At 42.7% G+C, this 23,070-nt stretch overlaps 1 protein-coding gene across 12 annotated transcripts in view; it reads right to left on the reverse strand.

Moving 5' to 3' along the window:
• SLC4A11 (solute carrier family 4 member 11) overlaps positions 1 to 23,070 on the reverse strand; it is a 103,093-nt gene that overhangs the window by 9,428 nt on the left and 70,595 nt on the right. For all 12 annotated transcript variants that reach the window (XM_068943810.1, XM_068943814.1, XM_068943804.1 and 9 more), the window contains 9 exons: positions 19,125 to 19,250; positions 18,359 to 18,472; positions 17,265 to 17,397; positions 16,884 to 16,957; positions 11,578 to 11,827; positions 10,691 to 10,797; positions 9,344 to 9,512; positions 5,807 to 5,980; positions 555 to 750 (listed from right to left, as the gene is read on the reverse strand). In XM_068943810.1, coding sequence (XP_068799911.1) covers positions 555 to 750; positions 5,807 to 5,980; positions 9,344 to 9,512; positions 10,691 to 10,797; positions 11,578 to 11,827; positions 16,884 to 16,957; positions 17,265 to 17,397; positions 18,359 to 18,472; positions 19,125 to 19,250 — 1,343 coding nt within the window. The remainder of the gene's footprint in view (positions 1 to 554; positions 751 to 5,806; positions 5,981 to 9,343; positions 9,513 to 10,690; positions 10,798 to 11,577; positions 11,828 to 16,883; positions 16,958 to 17,264; positions 17,398 to 18,358; positions 18,473 to 19,124; positions 19,251 to 23,070) is intronic.

The following is a 23,070-nucleotide window of genomic DNA, read 5'->3' on the forward strand; positions in this document are numbered from 1 at the left end:
GTATGCTACAGTTTTGGGGATGTTTTCTTTGGAGGTAGCTATTCTTGCTCCTCCAATGCACTCTTTTTTGTCTGCTGGAGGAAGGAGCTCCACAGCTCTTGTGAGCAGACTGAAGAGAGAAGGATTATCCAAGACACCACTCTGAACAAGAAAATCCAAAAGTTTTCAAGGCAGGGAAATACAGAAAACTGTTTATGCAGAATTTGAAGGGGAAAAAGAGGCAGTGTGTTTCTATGAACAGTTCAGTTACCACCTTTTTTTAACCCATTAACAACTGGTATGGTTAATATTGCCTTATTTTCTCATTGATTTTTCCACTTTAACAGGACAGGCTTCTTGCTTATGTTTCAGGGGCAGTCGAGCTAAACTAGAGACATTAAGTTTCACTTCCTCTTTGCACAGAAAGAGGAAAGTGATACGCAAGGCACGGGTAGGAGGTGGAAATCAGCCTCCTGAGAACGAGGCTTCAGAGGTAAGCCCGTTCCCAGCACCACCAGCTTCCAGCATTAGCTCCTCATTGGACCCAAGGTCATAGGGCATCCCAACAGATGTACCTGTTCTTTCAGCAGGAGAGCCACCCTCTCAAAGAGCTGGTTGCCATCAATAGAGGTCAGCGCGATGTATAAGAAGAGACCATAGAGGACTGGCTTCGGGATCCACTGAAGAGGGAAAGGGAGAAGCAGGAACGAGAGGCCAACCAAGAAGTTGGCCACTAGGCTTGTCAGTCGGGTCTCCTTCACGCTCACAATCCTGGAGGCAAGATGATGGGAATAAGGTGAGGCTAACAATCAAGTACCATGCTTATTACTGGAGCTCATAACTCGGAGGCCATCCAGGACACGTCACCCAAGAAAGGACAGCTCATCTCTACTGCACTGAGATCAGCATTTCTGGCCCTGTGCTGACACTGAGAAGGCAGAGCTCTCTTGGACCCAGGCCAGACACTTAATCCACAACTCAAACAGGGCAGCTGGAAAAATGCCAAATCCCCCTTCTTTCCTCTTGTTTTCTTAAAAGCTGCACAGATCCTATCCTGAAATATATTACCCTCTGAAGCGATTGTTGAACACACTGCAAAAAAAGGCAAGAATCCTCTTTCTGAGCATTAATCCTTTCCTTGATTTGCCCAATGCATATGAAATTGGCTTTTATCCAAAAGAAAGCTCATTGACTTCTACAGGAACTAAAGAACTTCTTGTTTAAAAAAAAAAAAAAAAAGTCTGCAGTTGTGACTAAGAGTCAGCATTTTTGATGTATGCGAGGATCTCCCTGTTTATATGGGGGGAATGCCAAGACCACTATGCAGGGAGTTAGAAATTTAATTCTGCTGTGGATTATAGCAGTTGTGCTGCAAATTGCCTATTACCATGCAAAACATGTAATTAATTAATGCAAATTTTCCAGAGTTGACAGACCACAGATTCACTTTTTTTTTTTTTATTGGAGGGAAGGGAAAAATAACAGACTGGCAGGAAATCATGCAGCAACTTTCACAGCTTGCTTTGGGGGTGGTGGAGGGGATGATTGTTGTTTTCCATTTTTTAAATTTCAACTAAATCTGCGAGCATCTCATTCTAGTTTGAGAAAGCTTCCAGAAACAGTAGGAGGAAAGAAAAAACCCATCTCTCAAGGCTACCGCAAATAAGAAAAAAAGGGAGATTCTTACATGCAACTCTGAGAACATAAATCCACCAACTCAGTGGATAATCTAGTAAGCAAATCCCCCTATATCAGTAGAAACATGCTTGTCCACAGGCTGCTTTAGTATCATCTAGTAGTCTCTTCTCCCTGGATGTGAAACCTCATATTCTGAACTGACCTTTCATGCAAGATACCCTGATTAACACAAGAGCCAGTCTTAAGACCCAACAGAACGTATTTTCTTCTTTTATATATGCACTGCTGGGACTTCATAATCCCTTCTGTCCTAAAGAACATTGCCAGCTGCTTGCATTAAATTCTTTCAATATTAAGTTTTTCAGTCTTGTTTACAGTATAGTCAGGTTGAACTTCAAATCTCTTATATTTATACATTAAAGAATGCAATGAAGTTGTGGGGAGACAGATGAAGTCTTCCACATCTTCTCTATTTAGAGAGAAAGGGTAAAAGCCTAAAGGCTCTCTTTCAAGATCTGGATAACGTGATAGAACTAACACTAGTGGTCTCAAGACCTAAGCAATAGCCGTCAAGTGTGGCAAACAGAGTGCAAAATCTGAAGACGAGATTTTCAATTCCTTGGTGAGTAATGGAGAAGATTGTACTCGTTACCTGGTGTTACCGAGAGAAGATGCACAGAAGAGACACTGGAGCTGTTAACCTCTAAATAGCCCCCACCCCTTTCACCTCAAGTTAGATTTAAATAGGAGAAACTACAGCCTTTGTACTTCCAAACGTGCTTTGTCCAGATCTGGTGTCCAGAGGTTCTTGCCAATGCCTGGAGAACCTGGGGAGAGCTGCGTAGCTCTTTCCATTGTGTTATCTGCAGACTCTTCTTGCCAGCTCTGGAAGCATTATGATTTCAGTTAGATGGATATAATTTGGCATCATTTGCACAGCCTCCAGGCCTGGATCACCGCAGAACAGAAGTCTGAGATGACAGAGCCAAGCAAGCTTAAAGTGCAAACGCTAGGCTAATTCAGACTAAACTGATAGCCTAATAAGGAAGGGCCCGACCACTTTAGAGCTACCAGAACCACCAGGCTTTTACCTTTTAGAGCCTCTCAAATGACACAGTAAAAAGAAGGAAAGCGATGCACCTATAATTTAGCCCTGTCCTGGTACAGTAAGAGTTCCCCTAGCTTTGTCATTTTGCAAGCTACAGAGGAAGCACTTGAGGCAAAAAAAAAAAAAAAAATGCAAAGCCATTTTCAGGGAAGCTCATTACCTGCAAGCATCAGCCTGAACATTCACGAGTCCACTCGGTTCCTTGCAAATGAAGTGATACAAACCAAAGAACTCAGGATCAAAGTTAGGTATGAAACCACATTTCAATCAGATGCAAGTCCGGAGGGACAGGACAGCTAAGAGTAGCAATCCTTTGGTAATGGATTTTAGAGTTCATGAGGTTTTCTGCCTGTCATCTCTTGGGGGCATGGAAAACAGCACTGGAGACTTTTTGGTCGCATACAAGTATTGCGACTACCGCTTCCACCCCTGCTAATGCTACTTATTAAAGTTGCGTGAAATTTCTCACCAGAACTTCATCGCAGTTGCTCATAATTGACCAAACTTTAAATCTTTTGAGCTAACGGGCCCAGGCTAGCCTCCATTCTCAGACTGGTCTAATTTGCCCCTTTTCTGAAGATATTTTAGCAGGTTTACTGTTAGAAAAGGGAATGATAGGGTCTGCCACTGTTCCTATTTCCAGGGTAAGGACGTAAAGGGCAGTCATGTTAAATCAGCAGAAGGAACCTGGAAATTTAAACGTGTTCAAGAATCTGGTTTGGCCCTTGAGGAAACAGCTCCAGAAAGCTTGCGCTGCAATGGAAATTACAGAAGTAATTACAGAAGATTAAAGAGCCTAATCCAGGCTCATTCCCCTCAGAATCCTTTAAATACAGATAGCATAAGATTAGCCATTCCCGACTTCCTACGCATGCCTAAAGACAGCCTATTTGCAGATTCCAAGGTCAGCCCACATCAAACTCAAGTGGTTACTCTACAGGGGAGAAGAAAACTTTGCTTTCATTGTGACAGATCCTTATTCTTGTTTATATCATTATGCTCACTGAGTGCTTGGAGTGCAGGAAAGCTGCCTTCCAAGGGGGCCAGTGCAGAGAGCTTTTTTTTGATTTTCTAATTGAGCTTCAGTCTATTTCTCTTTCAGCAAAGCTGGCTAAGACAGGGAGGAAAAAAATTGCACAGAGCCTCCTGTTCAGAGAACAGGTAACTTGCATCTGAAAGGGAGCTCAAATAACTGAGAAATACTGACTCTTTGCTCCTTCCAACATCTAGTTCAGAGCACTCATCTATGCACCTACTTGACTCTAGAAAAGCAAGAGCAGTGCTGTAAGGGAACATGCTCAAGTGTGGTCAGATAGGGCATCCCTCCATCCTTTTGAGCATAATCACCAGAGGCAAATCCATACTAATAAGGGTCAAAGAGACCTCCTATGCTCCTTTTGGACAGCCGGGTGAAGGAACAGAGGAGAAAAGCAGAAAGCAGTCCTCCATAAAGGCAGGAAACTGTACTTTGTCAGTAAGGAGTAATCAGAATGCAGCATAAAGACCGTGGATGGCAAGATAAGAGAAAAAGAAAAAAATTAATAAAGAGAACACGCGTGCCAGCAGGTACTAAAAATCAACAACAGAAGATGTGGTAGGGAGGCTTGGCACTCATATCAAAAGGTAAATTCTCTATCTCAAAGAGAAATAGAGAGAAGAGGCATCTCGGAGCAAATTACAGATACAAGGAGCAATGGCATGGATTAAAACCCTACAGAGTTGTTTAAAGCAACTCAAATTATAAAGGGCTTTCTGAGGTGGAGTTTAGCATTTAGTCAAGGCAGAGATACAGTTACGCCAAAACCTCTCTAATACCAACAAATACTAATGGGAACCATCAGTGCAAGGGGCCGATCTCCCAGGAAAAGGCTGTAAAAGCACTGCAAGGAACAGCAGGGCTCAGCTGTTCCTGGATGTGATGGTGAAGCCCGTCTGTCACTGACAACGGGCAGCTATGCTGTGTTGGACCATGTCAGTAGGCACAGAGAACAGTATAAAGGCAAGATCGAAATTAAAAGGCAGATCAGCTCTATCCCCCAAAGTAAATGACCACTTAGTCTCATTTTTGATAAGTGACAACTCTGAAAATGGAACAAAGATAGGATAATTAAAACTAATGGCATGCAAGTGGAAATTACCACTTCTGAGGTAAAAGCACTGAAGTGCAATGTACTGAGATCAAACAGACCAGATAATCTCTATTCTGGAGGAGTTTTCATGAGAAATTGGACTTCTTTTTTAAGTAGGTCTCCGATAAAAGACAGTGCTGGACAACTCAGAACAGCAAAACTCTATTTTTAAAGAGAAAAGCAGGACCTGAGCATGGTTTCACAGACACGTTTGTTTAAAAACAAGAAAAAATTTAAAAGCCTTTGCCTTTCTGAAGTGTGGTGAAAAACTCTATGGATGCTCTGAAATAAAGCTGCATTTTTCCGGCCCTTTGTAATAACCGCCAGACAGGTTTCAGGCAATGAATCAGATGGGATGTTTTCTGGCAAGAACATCTGGAAAGATCTGGTGAGAACCTAGCCAAAGCATCTTAGCCTTTCACATGGAGATACCTAACAAAAGGCCCCTAGTAGCCACATTCTTGCAGAGGAGAAGTCGCACTGGAGCAGGCTGACCGTCCCCCAGCATGCCTCTATCTGCTGAGAAGAGCAAAAAACTCATGCCTCTCCTAAAACAGGTGCCTTGATTAAGTGGGATAAAGCCAGGTCACAAGCTAAGTTATGCTGAGGTGGCTTCACTGAGTATATCTTCCCCTCCTCCTTCATGCTGTAGGTCTTTGCACAGAGACAGACTTCCCAACCACATATCCCACTGTATCCGAAGGATTAGGAAACTGCAAATCAAGCCTAAGACAGAGGACTAGACAGCTTTGTGGTTATAGGACATTTCCTCCACCCCAGCTACAGCTGAGTTGGCAGGCTCAGCTTGATGGCTGCAGGCTGGGTTAGCAGAGGCCATTCCTACAACACGACATTTAAGTCTGTCCCATCCACGCGTCACGGAAAAAAAACTTAATGCTGCATCCATCTTTACCCTGCTGTCTCCCCTGCAGACACGTCATCCCATACTTACGTCTCATAGATGTGTCCATTTTCTACCCTCTCCTCCACATAGGCCAGAGCACGGACGTGCATTGGCGAATGAGGGAAGGCAGCGTGGATCCAGGGCAGGCCAAAGATGGACAGCCCCGTGTTGATTAGTGCAACAAGCAGGAGGTCCCAGTGATAGGCTGTTCCCTTCACCAACCTGAAACAGAGTGAGTTAACAGAAGTTATATGTGTTTCTAACAGTAACAGGGCTGCCCTTGCTGAAGCTGAGCTTGAACGCTAAATGTTGAAATGCATTTCCACACACAGCATAATTTCACACATCTCCTGCTTTAGAGTCTACACTATGTGAACACGACAGGGAGTGAAACTTAGTCTCCTCCCAGAGCAGCTATCATCTCCTCAAAAGAGCAATCCTAAGCAGAAAGGCAACACACTAAAACAGCCCATGAAAATGTTATCAGCATTTTGCCACTACAATTACCACAGCATCCACCCAAAATACTACAGGTACATCCGCTGGCAGAGTCCACACAGACAGTAGCTAGAAATCTGGGCATGGGTTGCAAAAATACAGACACTGAAGTTTCCCAGTCGTCTTGGTTTTAATCCTGATATCCATCCTTCCCCAGGAGCAGACCCAGAAGCAACTGAACGCATGCTCTGTACATCAGAGTACACAATCCACAATTACATAACTGTTACTGCATGGTAAGAAAATAAGACGTGAATTCATTAAGCTCCATCTTCTCTTTGGCAGTCAATCAAGATGACATGCTCCTAACTTTGGTGAATACAGTGTAGCTTCCCCCCTTTGTTTGTTAGGGGACATAGAAACTGACAGCCTTCACCAAGGATTTGGCCATTTCTCATTCACTGTGTAAGGAGCACTACTAGAAAAGTGGCTGCTAACATTGAACTTGTATCTAGCTTAACCTTCCCATTTTTGCAAAGCCTGTCCCCTTCATGAACATGCCCAGCTGGTAGCAACCAATCGGATGCTTTGAGTAAAGTTTAGAAAAGCCCCGATGAAGGATTCAGCTCCTAGACTTTGATACCCAAACTAAAGGTCTACAGCCCTGTTCCTGTCCCTGCACATCAGAGCACAGAAAGCAATTGAGCTCACCCCGATGCAACACCCACAAAGGATCAGCTGAATTGATCTTTAGGCACAGTCAACTAGAAGGGGAGCTCAGGCAGCATTTAGGTGGGTTAATCCCACCCAAGCAGGCTCAGCTCAGTATCCATGCAAAGCTGTCTGAGATTACCTAGGCCATGAGGCTAGATGATGTGACCCAGGACATAAGAGATCTTATGGAATAGATCTTATGGAATACACAGGGTATCTCAAATGGCAAAATTTGGGCAGATATCTTGGGTGGAATTCAGTTTTAAAATAAGAGGACTCGTCTCGCAGGGAGTGCCCATCTCCATTGACAGAAGAGGCCATGACTAGAAGAGGGGTGACTAGATCAGAGAGATGTCTATATTGCAACATCTCTGAAGCTGAAAGATGCTGACAGGAAGGGTGAGACTCAGTGTGGTTGTAGACATGCTTCCTGTGTTGGCTCATGCTTTGAGAGCACAGCCCAAACTCACATGTTGCTTCCGCAGGGCAAAAGCATCTCCAGCATCCCCAGAGGATTCCCTTATTGTTCGATTGCCCTGTCTGCCCTTTTTGGAGGACTGTATGTACAAAGGTCATGAATCTAGTACCAGCACCATTTTAGTTCCCCTGGGACATTGCTTGGTCTCAGCAGTTTTGCAGTACTGACCACATACTGCTCTGACCACTGGATGGAATCTACTGAGCTTCTGTCTAGCTCAACACACAGAACAAGAGCTCCACACTGCCTTATCTTGAATTATCTACACACTCCTCAACCAACCTAGCATTCCCTCCGACTGTCCCATATGCTTTGCATTGATTATTCTTTAGCAAAGCACACGAGTGTACATTTGGACAAGTATAATCTTTTCCTCATTTATTCTTGAGGAAGAAATCACTTGGTAGGACACTAATAAGCGTGCTTTCTATTTGGCTGATAGCTAATAGAGGACTAGAACTGCAGATGGCCCATGGTGTTTTCATAGTGTGAAGGTACCACAAACAGAGGATGTCAAGTCGTCTTTTTCTTCTCTGCAAAACCACGCTCCGATACCTGATCGGGCACAAGCTCAGCCCCATTTACAGCATTATGAAGAATACTCTAAAAACTACAAAGTTGACTTTATATTCTTTAAAGATACACTAGTGGGAAAATAGAAGTTTAAAAAACCCATGTCAGAAAAAAGATAACCCGTTTATATTGCAGATTTATGCAACATTTTGCTCAACTCCAGTGGTCAAAAAACCCAAATTCGTATAACCAAGTTTTGAACTTGTCTCCCCTCCCCCAACTCGGTACAACTTCAGCTACAACATGGAGAATGCTAATGTATGCTTATGTAAGAAGAAAACCCTCCCACATATTAACAAAAAAAATCCTGAGACATGGTAGTTTCCCAGGAAAAAAGTCATATATGTTCATTCTTGATATCCCATCTGATTGCAGTTGGTACAAAACCAAAGGGAATATTTTAAAACTGCAACATCTCATCTCAAGTTTGCACATAAATCAGACTTATCAGATAAAAGCAAAAATACATTAGACATACTGTTCTACTTCGCTTCTCTCTTCCAAATTAGACAAACTAACAGCTCCAAACACTTTTCTGATGTTTGAGCGCAGCACATGATATTACAACATTGCTACAGCTGACTGACTTTTTACAATAAATTCTCTATACTTTAAAAGCAATATAAGTGACCACATCAGTGAAACACTCCCTAAACAGCTGAAGGTACATCCATACAAAATATCAACATAACATTCCCACGAGGGGCTGAGGTGATCAGCTCATTGGTGCTTTGTATTTTTGACTCATTGCTACGCTATTGGCCTTCAGGTACGGTAAGGAGTTAAACTGGCGAGTTACTTTTATCTGCTACAAGAGAAGTTCTGAAGAATGGTCACTGAATCTCTTTTCTGATCCAAAACCTGTAGACAAAGCTATCAGCTCGGAAGGGGATTTAGTAGAGGAAAAGGAGGGGAACGTGGTAGTACAACAGCAAAAAGAATTCTCATATTAGCCAAGTTGCCATTGACTCATCACACTAGATTTATGCACCGTATTCTCATTCTACCAATCTATGAAATTTATTTTTTTTCTATAATAGCAGCACACCCACGTTGGACTCCGCAGATTGCTGTTCCCAGAGACGCGCAGAAGACGACTGAGCACAGCAGGACCTAGAATAATACAGCTCTCTGGAGAGACCAGAAGCAGGCACCTCCCCCAGATTAACATTTTGTCACCTTTTTCAATTTTGACTATCTTCAATCAACCAGATTTCAGCAGTAAAAATAGAAAACAAAGACCTGCAGTACTTCCCACTGAGCAACACGGAGGCACAAACACTGCGCCATACTAACCTGTTTTGATTATCAAGAACATCAGCAACAGTAGTGATGCTCAAGACCTGCCCTCAGTAGAGGGAGAGGCACACCAAAAGCATTACCTGTTCTCCGGGGCGTTTGTGAGCGAGGCCACGATGTTCTGCTCTATGAAGAACAGCATCGAGAGAAGGAATCCCAGCCCCATGGCGCTCATCACCGACCCAATGGAGAGGGACTGGACCGGGGCCAGCACGAACAAGCTCTCAGATGGGTTGTAGTTAAATTTGGACACTGGAAAGAGGAGGGGAACGATGTTAAGCTGCACCTTCTTGTCCAACTATCAGCACGGAGTCGAGTCACGGTTTACCCACGCCACGAACTATGGGGAAGTCAACACAGTAAACAAGACATGATGTTCTCTGGCACATGGGAGGCAGAAGACCACAGAAGATGGGCCCATCTGGCTTTTTTAGGTTAGTTTTTCCCCTCTGCTCTCTTAAAATGTGGATACCATCCTGATTTGACAGATTATGGTTAGTTCTAGTGTGGTGTTGCACGTATTAGAGAAACAAAAAAGGGAAGCTTGTTTTCCACAGATGTAAGGTATTTATTAGAAGTCCTTAATTTGAACAAACTGTAGACTCCTGCTCAGTTAATTTACTCACAGAGGTATCTTAAAAACTTCCCCATATCCAAAAGCTGTGCAAGGCACCTCAGTATACATGTGCCCCTTTCTGCCAGTGGAAGAAATCCATCACTAGGGACAAATTGCACATAGCCTTGCATCATTTTACAATCCAAGTGGATGGAAAGACCATTAGAAAAAAGTAATTTCTTATTTGTTTCCATACATTTCCTCACATCACCCATTCACGTCATCACAGGACAATGCAATTCCTGTCCCTATTATCGCTTCCTGATATGGAAAAGTTGATCTATTTGGCCAATGAATGGTGTATCATTTTTAGATTTCCTCGTGTAACTTAGAACTGCCCAGATGCTCTGCACCATTTCACCTAAATTAGGAAAACGTAAAGTGGAGACAAAGAGGACAGACTGGGATCATCAACCTTACATCTGTATGACTGGCAGCAACCCTTCCTGCCTACTAATAACCCTGCCCTTTGTTCTTTGCCAAAAATTGTTGATTCTCTTTATTGTAAGAGATACACATTTTAGATTACAATCAAACGAAAAGACAGGCTTGAATAATTTATCTAGAGGAGAAAAAACTTACTCAGCCCTATTTGATTAGGGTTTTGAATGATTTAAATTAATATTGAGGAAATCAGGGCTGTCTTTTTTTCTTTTTAAACACTGTACTTAGGAAGTTACACGGAAGAATTGAGGGGTTTTTTTTGCATAGAGAAAACTTCCTGGCAGCGCTTTGCGTGTTTCCCCCCTCCCACCATTTTCATACACCTTAAATGCCTTCCCCCAGAATTTCAGAGAATAACAAGATAACTTACTTTCTATTTCCTTGAAGATATAGGAGCCCACAATAGAGAAAGTCAGAACCGAAATCGGTAAGGCACAGTCAGACAGAATTTCACGGACTCTTGCATGCAAATATGGGCTGCAATTTGAAGACAAAAAACCTCATCAACATCACACTGATGGCACAACTGCTCAAACCAGACAGTGCTAAAACTAACAAATGAGTATTCAGTCCAATCCTGCCATTCTAGAGAGATGCTGGGAGTGAAGAATTAAAGTCTTTAATTCAGCCCCATGTTCTTTAGAATCTAGCCTTTGAAGATTGATGAAGCTATAAGCAAAACCTCAAAGAAACAAGAAACCAAGACACAAGCTAGAGAAAAGTCCTCCAGCACCAATGTATTTGTGCCTAATTTCTACTATTGTTTAATTGCTTTACTCAAGCATTTCAAGTGGAGAGTTTTAAAGACAACAGGAGTAACATCCACATTAGAGGTGGGCATGCAGCTCCCAAGAGCACAGTGAAGGTATCTTCCCAGGAAACCTTCCAACATCAGCATGGATTTCATCCCTGCCCTCTCCCATCCCCCCCCGCAAAATGAACCAATGCCTAACTGGGGAAAGCTACAAGAGTTCTGATGCGAAAAACATGGTTCACTCAAAGCGCTCTACAGAAACACTTGTGACACCAAACCAAATATAGAAGGGCATCTTAACTGTGATCGAACATTTTGTTCTGCTACTAACATTTTCCAGGTGGCCAGCCAAGTTCATCTCTGGCCTCAGCTTCCATTTCAGCTAATGGAAGAGTTCCACCTGATTGCACTGGGGTCCAAAATTGGGGTCTGAACCACTAGCAATTTCTCATGGGTTATATGAAATCATCAGTATTCTGAGCTCTAAGACTAAAGTAACTCACCTTTTCTTAAACTGATAGAGCGTATGACCAAGCCAAAGGGTACCCAACATCAACATGAGACTAAGGACGGCAGTTTCACGTCCATAATGCACATCATGAGTGCCTGTTTGATTCTCTAGGGACATGGATCTGCTCACTGATGAATTCATCAAGAAGGTGGTATTGATGCCGAAGCTTGGAATAGCATCAATTCGTGCTTTTTCCAAGTAACTGTCTCCTGTGCGCCCATGGTAGTAATATTTCTTAAAAACTGTACAAACAACCAACAGGCAAGCATTAGGATAAGTTTGTGACAATCAAAGCATCTAAAATAAGTGGTTCTTTCTTGCTTGATCATGCAGTATTATTAATGTTCAGCTTTACCAGTTTTATAGCTCTACCCCTCAAACTAGTAAAAACTCAGGAGAGCTGTTCCTCTTACAAAGCCAAAGCTTTACAAATGTAATTTTCAGTTACTTTAACAGGTAAAATTGCACTGATCTTAAGCATCAGTTTTGAACTGTAAAGGCTTACAGGGCCCCATTATTTATGCGACTTTGTCCCCAGCACTGGAATTACTGCTCAGAAATACAAGTTTAAGTAAAACATGTCCTTTCTGCAGCCTGCTAAAGAAATCACATCAGGAGCTCTGAAAAAAATAAGAACAGGTAAGCTACCCCGATCCTTAAGTAGACTGTACAATGCACAGTAGTTACTTCTCTTCTGAGGCTGGTCCAGACTTTAAAGACAATTTAGTGTTTATGTTATGCAAAACCTGGCAGAACATTTAAGTTTACACTGCAAATAGTTACACAGCATCATCTGTAAAAGTCTCAGTAATGCCTCTGGAACTGTCCATAAATGCATTAGATTAACTCAGTTAGAGACTCATTTATACAAGCAATTAACAGTTGTGTAAATACACTCTTTCGTTGAGCATTTAAAGTGTAGAAATCTGTCACGTTCCCATTTCTATGGCATTGGATAGCTCTAAGTATACATAAATGTCATTGGGATGGTTTCACCTCTTTTGGGAAAGAGGAGTCTGAGGTGCCACAAGGAACAAGCGCATCCAAAAGATGCGAGTAGGGCTTTGCAACCTCGATACACCCAGGACTGTATGATCAGATAGGAGCAGACAGCAGCCCCTCTGCCCCACGTCAACGGGAAGATACAGGAGGTAGGAAACAAGCAAGTTAGAGCTTTGCAGTTCTTTTAGCTTTCTTTGCTTTAGTGAAGATATCCCTTCAAGCTTTGCAGAGGGGGAAACTCAGACTTTTGCCAAAATTGTCGTCTTTAGACGGAAGTTGAGGAAACTGAAACTTAGACTGTAATGCTCCTGGTAAACCTCCCCCAATCCAGCTTCTGAAAAACCCGAGCCCCTCACCTTTCCCATCAGCAACTACAGGGAGAACAGGCAAAACAAAGTCTAAACATTCTTGCAAAGCACAACTGATATTTGCAGCCATCTTTGGTTTGACAGTGAGGGTGACAGAGCATTGGAAGAGGTTGCCCAGAGAGGTAGTGGAGTCTCCTTCCCTGGAGATATTCAAAACCCGCCTGGATGCGATCCTGGGCAATATGCTGTAGAGGTCCCTGCCTGAGCAGGGAGGTTGGACGAGATGATCTCCAGAGGTCCCTTCCAACCTCAACCATTCTGTGATTCTGTGACAGAACCACAGAGTTTGCGTTACTACTGGTTTGGAGCTCATCCCAATGTAAAATTCCCTATGTTTAGGCACGCTAACACTAATAGCGGTAAAAACCTCTCTCACGGCCCTCTCGTACCATCTCCGTTTTTTAAAGAAGTCTAGACATTCGACAAACAGTTGGGCCAATGAGGCATTAAGCTTACAGGAGAAGAGACCTGCTACTGCACATTCAATATCTTCGTATATAAGTTTAAACATCACTGAAGAATGCTCATGGTTCAACCTTTACGCTTTCAGTCTGCTCTCAGAGGCAGCTAGAAATGAGGAGATAATTGCATTTTTAATCACGAGAAAGCTTCCCTCAGTGAGGAACAATCCCATTACAAACTGTTAGCACCATGTATATTCTGTATCGCGTGACACGGAAGAGGCCATGCTGTTATTTCCTCTCTTCATCCTCCCAGCTGTGTCCAACCAAGCAGTACACCCACGCCTAGCTTGCAGAAAGGTAAGCTGAGGCACAGAGCACTGCTGTGACCTGCACACCAGCATATAACAGGCTGCTGGAGGATTTGCCATTTCCTGCTCTTGACATTAAAGGACACTTTTGTCATAACAAAAAAACAACAGTAATGGGGGTATTTCCTGGGGATTAACAGCTGGCCAGGGCTAAAAACCTGTCCACCGTCTCAGCTGCTCCGAAGCATTACTTAGTCCAGAGACATGCACAATTACCGAGTGTATGATAAACTGACAGCATACGCTACTGTCCAGCTATACAGGATGTATTTTCACGCCTTTGTATTTAGATTTGGATTGAAATGAATACAAATGAATAAAATCAGTTTTTATTCTTTTGAGTGTTCTGAACTCCCCACTTCAAGCAGTCCAGCAAAGAGATTTAAGCCTGAGCACATCTTTGGTGCCCTGCATTTAGGCATGACCACAGCTACATACACTACATTTCAGTCTACACTTCAGTTCACACCACTTCAAAAGCAGGTAGGTTGCTCCACTCGATCCTGGATCTGGGGAAAACCTTCCGACTTATTTACTGCTTTTAGTTATTGCAATGAGAGTGTGTCAAGATGGCTAGCGGGGACCTTTGTCCTGCACCAAGGACTTGCTATAAAAATATCCAACTCCTGTAACTTTTTTTTCCTCCCTGAAACACAGTCATCCTCGAGCATAGCGTGTTCAAATCCCCTCCAACAACATTAGCCTGTTTTGTTTGCTTCAGCCAGTTCATAGCCGTTTCCTGTAGAGTGCAGATGTCAAGATCAAACACACACAGCTTAGGTGGCTGGGCCACAAGCTGGAAACAAAGTGTCACTGGGAGAGTGAGAACACACATGTCCACATTCCTCTGTATGGTATTGCATCCCTTCCCCCTTCTTTCCTGCACATATACGGACAGGTACCTTGCAGACCAATGCTATGAACAGACTGAGGAAAACACATCCGAGAGCAGCGTGTCCCCGGCACTGCAAAGAGAACCTGAACTTCACCGGCAGCTGGCTAGCTGCTAATGGGACGCCATCTGACAGCATGAAGAAGGTACACAGCTTTCTCCTCCTTTAATTGTTCAGCCCAAGTTTTGAGTGGGAAGGGGAGTTGGCAGCAGTATTACCTGCTGCTACAAAATGGGAACAGAAATAGAAAAAAGAAAGAAAGAAAAAAGAGTGTCATGGATAAACCAGTCATAGGAGGCTGCATTGGAGAGCCAGATCGTTTGGCTTCCAGTCTTTCAGCCCTGTCTGCTCCATGGGCATCAATGGTCTTGTCTGTTCGAATAGGAGCACTGAAAGTGTTTCAAAGTCCTCTTTCTGCCACCTTGGGCTTCCCCCAGCATTTTGCTGCTGGAGCCTTACTGCGTTCACTGCTCAGTGCTGATTGCTCTGGCAGTGCACCACAAACACCCAGCTCACTTGGGAAATCACAAAATATCTTGCCTCAGTGACTGTGCACCCATCAGAGGAAAACAGCTCCTCGATGTTAAGGGCAAGTTCCATGCCAAAAACAGTCTGAAGAACCAAGTTCTGGCCCCATCTCTACCATATAACTCTCATATGACACTGGGCACGTCATTTAGGATAAACCCTAGGTGTGCCAGCATCTGCACCCTTCTGCATCTGAGGACCTGATTTGACCTTGGGTTTCATTTGCTGATGTGTTGAGCACTCACAGATGCAGCTCAAGTCAACAGGAGCTGGCGAACAAGCAAAATATTGACATAACTTTATTACCGCTGTTCTCCGTAAACGGAGCCCTGCCCAAGTAACAAGGGAGAATTATACCAACTACTTCCAGGCTCCTCTCCCGTCCCCACTGCAATATTCTCAAAATATTACTTATATACTCCTGAAAGTCCGGCAGCCAAGACTAATGAATGCTTTCTGCCTTTAACTTGCATCCCAGGGCCCTGCTATAGGACGGCAACTCTCTACTTCACAGAGGCACTGTGATCTTTTGTAATTTTTAGAGAGTCCTTCAATATTCTGGTGAGCAGCACCTTAGAGCCACAGAGAAACTGTTCAGTATATCCAGAACAGGGCACTAATAGCACACCCCAAGTAAAGCACAGAGCTACATATTGAGCACTGAGAAGGCAAAATATTGCAGAACAGTTTCTCCTCCACCAAGCTTTGTCTGGAAAAGATATTTCAGAAACACAGGGTGTTCTGTAGAAGGAAAAAACACTGATTGCACAATCAAAGCATATGCCCAAGAAGCCAATTGAGGATGATCAGCACAGTCAGGAAACATCCCACTTAACCTGCTTTGCCATGTTAAACCTGCTCTTTGAAGGTGCTCTCTTTGCATGCAAGACACCATGAAGAGCCGAGCCTGATGATCCTGAAGATTTTTCTCAATATGCTTAGGTACGTCACGATGGGTTCCAGGAGACAGCCCCAACTTTGGGCTTTTGGACAATCAATCATAAAACAAGGAACACAGACTCAACCAGGTCCTTGTCAGGATGAGCAGAGACACTGCCATCTGCACGGCATTGCTGCTAATGCTTTTTATCTGTCTTCACAAATACCTCCTGCAATTCCTGATTAGAAGGCAGAAAGTTGCCATAGATTAGCATATTAAACCCCAACTGTGCTCAGAGGTATGCACCCAGAAGTTAAGCCACAAATGGGGACCAAGCGGCTGGAAACAGCATAATTGCTTCACAACCATGCTGGTAGGCCTCACTGTCCTTACACTGTCTTACAGGAGAAGTTTCAGAGCTTAAAAACGGATAATCTCAACCCATCTCAGCTCCCCTATGCATACTGCCATGGATTTAATAATCCAACAAGGAAAGAGGTTTGACCTGCACGCATCACATTAAATCAGACTGCATTTTTTGTCAGGAAACCAGGTGGGTCAGCAGCACAGATTAGTATCAGGGAAAGATTGTGACAGCACCATTAATATAGGTTATCCATTTGGTAAGTTAAGACCTTATCTCAGCTAATGAAAATTAGAGCTAATAGGAATTCTGCATATCCAAGTGAACTGCTGCCACAAGGCTGCTTCAGTCTCATGCACTTTGATCTTTTCCTGAAGACCCTGAATGAACATGAAACAAGCAAGCATCACATGTATTTTTAGCCTCATGTTTCCTTTTAATAACTAAGTTAAGCAGGGATCTGAACTGAAGAACACTGTTGCAAGACTTACCTTTAATAATGCCTTTGATAGCATCAAGCACAAATGTGATGGATATAAAAAGTGCGATTACTTCTTCTATTGACCTGTGGAAAAATCCCATGAATATAGCCATTAGCAGGATCTGCATTCAACTCCATTCTAAGGAAATCAGCATATTCATGCATTGACATGAAAATACACCAATTTCAGTTAGACTCCAACTCAAGAAACAAAAACCCAGTGAATTTTTAAAAGCTTCTTTCAAGCTGGAACAATAAGCTGAAATGATACTAGCCTCGTCTCGTAAAACACGTTTTGTAGCAAATTTATAATTAAGAAGCTTGTTGGAATGTATAATTTTTCCATTTTCTGAATAATCTGATCAAAATATGACTTCTTGAAAATAGCTACCTTTTAAAGAGCTTCATCAGAAGACTGAAATTAAAGAGGGAGTACATCACAAGGAAAAAGCTGTTCCACAGTCCAATCCAGGCATAGAAAGCACTAAAATCCAAGTTGTAGTCATCACAAATTCCTCGGATGACTGCAAAAAACAATGACGCATTCATGTGTCAGATTAAGCTTTTGTCATTTCCATCCCTAGATTCCTATCTGCTTGACAGCCAAAAGAACCATTTCAAGACTGAGCCCTGCTGCACCATCCTATTCAATGGATATAAGCAAACCAGAGTCAGGAAATATCCTAGGCACCAAACAAGGCTTAGGATTGAACAGCGCCAGCCACATCCTCTGCATTTTACTTGCACTGCATACACGTACTTGCACCGCATGCATGGAACAAACACGGGACCAACCCAAACAGATTCCCCCCCCCCCCCCCCCCCCAAGAGAGGGGGACAAGCACTTGGAAAACACTCCCCTCACAGCGCTCAAAGTATCTCTTCTAGGGAGCAAGGCCATGAAATTAGCTCCTGGAATTTGCTTTGCTGGACCTGCTGAGATTTCATGGTGCTGCTGATCAAGGGTTTTCATATCTGCTTTTGCACTGCATGCAATTAGCCATTGCTTTGCTGGCTAAGACCTCATGTCTTAAAGCTCCCAAACTAGCTAGAGATCATCTGACTTGTTCTAGAGATACTGATTGAAGTTCGCTCCTTTACACCTCTGGTTCACAAAACTCAGCTTGCAACCGCTGGAAATCCACCTTATCAGACCAATAAAGAATCCTTGTTTCAAGGCTCCTATCCTCAAGGTGGTTAAATGCAGCCACATGAGAAAACCATCAGATGATAAAGTTTCCTCTGTGAAGCAGGAGAAATGCTTACTGTCACGAAATTGTTCTGTACAAGATGATTTCATTAGAAACCAATGTTCTTTAACTAAACCTGTATCGGATTCTTCCCTTCTCTCTCAGCACCAGAAGCAGCCCTTATTTACTAAGCAAATGCAACTAAAGCTCTCAGGATCGCAGAGTTCTTGCGCAAAGTCCCATTCCACTGACTACAGTCACGCCACCCCCCAACGTACAAATTTAGGAAACTCACCATTAATGTAGAGTGCTAAAGGAGCTGTAGTTAAGAGTACCACTAAAGGTTGCCCTGAAAACAGCGCATAAAGCAGCCCTCCAATACACTGGCCAACGATTGTCTTCTGCACATCTACGAGTAATTGGAGAGGATGGTAAGTACATAGTTTTTAAACAATGCTGCTCTGACTGAGAAATATTGTATTTGCGGGGCATGAAAGCCAACCGCTAACGACTAACAGTGATCTTTAAAGGCGAGTCATTCTGAGAATAAGAAGTGACCCTTCACCAGCAAACCTGCACCAACAGTTTAGGACGCAGTCAAGGTTTGCAGATGTTGAACTATGAAAGTTATTTGTTCCAAAACAACTATAAAACCTTAAACAGGCTTTGTGAAGACTTTCACAATACGTTTTCAACCAAGAGTCCTATGAACTCTAACAGCAACATAAACAGCTTCAGTGTCACAACTGGGACAGCATAAAGCATCATGCACCATACCAATCGCTTGGATCTTGGCTCTCAAATTCAGATCAGAAGCAGAAGACCTACTAGGAAAAAATTGCAGGTAACTCCTGCACAGCTATAAAATACAGGAATTTAAAAAAAGAATGTACATCTGTACCTTTCCAGTCAGATAATACCATGAAAAGTGTGTGTAACTTTAAGTCATCTGAAAGAGTCATGAACGTAATAGTGAGAAGGCCATTGGTGATATTTACTTCAAAAAAGTTATCAAAACTTCACGGGATCCCAAAACAGACGCACAAAATAGATCAACTTACCAATAGCTCCTCTGGTGTTTTCATCATTGAGTGACCCAAATGCAATAGATGGAAGGAGGCAGGCAAAATAGAGAAAGATCATGGTTGTGATATATTTTCCTATAGCCTTGTTGTTTCCAATAACACCTAGTGTAAGCCAAAACAAGAACAGTATTAGTACTGCACACTTCCCCAGCACTAAAACACTGCTCAAAACAGCCACATCTACCATCAGTTCTTTTAATGCTGAAAGGCAGAAGTGTAAATTCAGTCTACGCTTTTGTGTAAAAGATTGCTTGGACACATGGTCTATAAGCAGCACATATACTGACAGCATTGATGCAGCAGCTGGGAATTTCTCTAGGCAAGCAGAATAATTAATACATAAAGCATCTTGCTGCATATCTCCATCTAGAAAATATTGACAGATATTCTTGGTAAGGAGAGAAGTGATTCAGCAAAAGAAAGTGAATCAGAGATGAAATAAGAACCGACTAAAACCTAAAGATAGAATAGCTTTTATTTGGGGATGGGGGAAGGGTAGGGGAAAGTCTTAAACATATGAGGCAGTTTTTAACATTTGCTTTTGCACAACCATGCTCTTTTGTTCATCCGAGACCAGAACTGGAAGCACCAACATGCCACCAGACAGACATTTATGGAATCATCAAAACAGGAAATACTGGAAATCTTTTGTTAGGTTTTGAAAGCCCAAAAGGTTTGGAAGAAGATCAAAGTGGAGGCCATAAGTTAAGGATTTATAAAACCCCCCGCCCCTGCCCCCGCTCCCTGCCTTTTTAATACCAACTTCGTAGGTATTCTGTGCTATGCTCCTAATTAGCTTTGTGATGCTTGCTCATCTTCTCAACTCGCAATGCTCTGGGCAGCAAAACATGAAGTATTTCATTTTCCCCTAGGCAGAAATCTGAGGTTATAGGCTTGAATCAATAACGTGCGATGCCGAGCCAATTAGGGCTAGCAGATTTACAAAAACAAATAGCCCAAGAGGTCAGGAATGCGTACATTAAGGGTTTTGCTTTAAAAAAAAAAGAATGATTCCTTTCTTTTCCATCCACTCACCCTCTCATCTCCATCAGAAAAACACACCAGGCCAAAAGAAAAGTAGCCAGAAAGGGAATTCAAGTGTCATAATATGAATTTAAGGGCCTCTGAAGTAGCTTCTCTTCCCTTTACTGTTTTCAGGCTGATGTCCATCTCCAGTGAGCTCACATGACATTGCAAGAGAAAGGATGTGAGATGGCAGCAGCTGATACTGCCCAAGGAGAATGAGTTGTTTCACTGAACAGCCTGTTTTGGAGGATAAGGCAGACAGACCTCCTCTTCAAAAACCCTTGTAACAGCCTTCGACCTGCCTATTCTACCATCCTTGATGGTGCTCCTTCCATGAGACTCTTGGACTCTTCCCTTTTTGGGAGCCACTGGAGCAGATGCCCTTGTGGCATCTGACCTTACTCCCAAATGCCTCCCAAGCCTTTGTTAGCATGCTTCAATGTGCTGAAGTGGAGAAGGAAGGGCATTGCGTCCGAGTCCTTGATGCAACACTCAGAAAATCTGAGCATTACCACAGCAGTGACTGTATAGCTAGAGTGAAAAGCAATCACTCAATGACTTTGGGATCTTATCTAATATCTATTTTCTGCACCATCTGCAGTGCAGAGATAAGGACATCTAGGAGGACATAAAACCCAGAATCAGAGGGTTTTCAATGATCAGCCAGTCAGATGAGTAGGACATGTTGTGACGGCTCCCATTCTCAGACATGAGAGGAACAGACATGGATAGGACTTCTCATGCTCAGTGTCCTTGAGAAAAAGAAAAAAAAAAAGAAGGGTTTGAAACATCACAGGAGACATCTGAAGCATGCAAGCGTGAGCCTGACCTTCCACAAGTCATGGGACCAGTTGTTGCAAGGCAGATTCCTTTCAGTTTATTGTGAAGATTCAGAAACCACAGACCACATTCCTGACCGCTCTTGGCAACCACAAGGCCTGAAATTTACTTCTTACAGATGGAAACTTCTCATGTGAGCTCAAGTCCAACAGCTGTGGGCCCTTCCCTCACACTCCCAAGTGCCTAGAGACCTTTAGAGAAGATGAAAGACTTGGCAGAGCCAGCAGTGGACAAAGTGGTACTTTTACAAGTGGAGATTGTCACATCCTTGTTCGAGTACTCCAGGCAGCTCTGCTTGGTGGACAAAGGACTCTTTCCAAGAGGAAAGGTCAGAGGCAGCAATGCTGGAAACCTTTGAAAGCATTCGTAAAAAAACAAAAACACAAAACAACCTCCCCCCTCCCCCCAACAAGCAACTGGAACAAGAGAAGCAACAGGAAAAGAGTCAATGCTTGTTTGCTGACTATAGAATGTTTTGTAAGAGACTAGGTGCTTCCTAGAAGCCATGCAGGTAAATGCACCATATTAAGAGAAGGTGGGAGAAGCCTTGAAGTTATTCATAAAAGCTCATGTGTGGATTTTCATTTCAGCTTCAATCCTCAAAGTATTACAGCAGGAGTCATCACTGATCATGGATGTCCTTATGTAATGTCATGGCCAGGCCCCAGATTTTCCAGTACAAGCCGTCATTTTTTTAGTCCGTGACCTGCTGCATAAGATCAGGGGAACAGAGTCCTTTCTAGTAGGTGCTGAAACTCACTTTGCAACGAAGGCAGTGACTGTGGCAAATTGAACATACCTTTAACAAACATGAGGAATCATTCTTTAATTACAGTTAAAATAACGAGCAAACATGAGTCTTACAAAGACTCACCTGGGCCTAGCACTAGATTCTAGTGTTAATCACAATATACCTTTTGCCTTCTTAAAGTCAACGTCTGGATAAATATTTTCAAGGTCTATTTGCAATCCAGAGATTGACACTACTTCATTTAAGAACAGGTGGGATGCATCATGGCAGTTCATCTGCAGCAGGCTCATAAAGCCTTTGAAAAAAATGTGTCACTAACTGCACAGTGTAAATTTGTAGCACAAAAATCAACTCACAGTCCAGCTGTGAAATTTGAGTAGCTGACTATTCCAGATGATATCCCTTGAAATTAAGGTACATCTACACATTGAAACGGAAAGTAATTATGTTCATCAGTATGACAGTTCTATTTTACTTGCTTTAATTTCTGAAAAGCCTTAGTTTTTAAGAGGTTAGAGTCTCGGAGAATAGTAGAGCATTACTGGCCTCGCTTTGCTTGATGTTCTACACCAATAAGTTAATGACCAAGAGACTCAGCAGCTAGGACAAGAGTTCCTCGAGCCTATTAATTGTACATTTACTGAATCAGAATTGAGACAGACGTTCTGTGAAATGCCTGACTATTAATGTTCCTTCCCAATTCTCTGAAATATTCAATGCAAAACGACCTTAATTATACTGATAAGTACCACACTGGCAAGGCTACGCCTATTAAAACCCTGATTTAAAAAAAAAAACACAAAACCCCCCCAAATATACAAAAAAACCACACACACCCTACACAAGAAACACAACCACACATGAAAAAAACAGCCTCTCCCCACAGCTTCCAATGGCAGAAACCTCATAGTAAGAATAGATGTTCATAGGTTGAAAGCCACTAAAAAAACGCAGAGTTACAAACTTCTGCTAAAGCTTTCAAGCTGGGCTTTCACATGTTACTTGCTGCTGGACTCCGCCCAATTTTCTTAAGATGAACAGAAGATTACTCTTCCACAAAGTACTGTGGAGAGTAAATCCCTGAATAAAACAGATGAGACTACTTAAAGAATTTATGCAGAAAAGGAAATCCCCTCTTACTGATTTTTGGGCAGAGAAACCACGTATGTGCTCAGACTCCGGAAGTCTGAAGAAACAAAAATCAAGGGCCCAGATATTCAGCTTCTTCCCTTGTTTCTTGCAGTTCATGGGAAATGAACTGCTATTCTCTTGGCAGCATACCCACATAAAAAGGAAAAAAAAAAA

The sequence above is a fragment of the Struthio camelus genome, chromosome 4 (genome assembly GCF_040807025.1).
Source record: "Struthio camelus isolate bStrCam1 chromosome 4, bStrCam1.hap1, whole genome shotgun sequence".
NCBI classification, from domain to species: domain Eukaryota; kingdom Metazoa; phylum Chordata; class Aves; order Struthioniformes; family Struthionidae; genus Struthio; species Struthio camelus.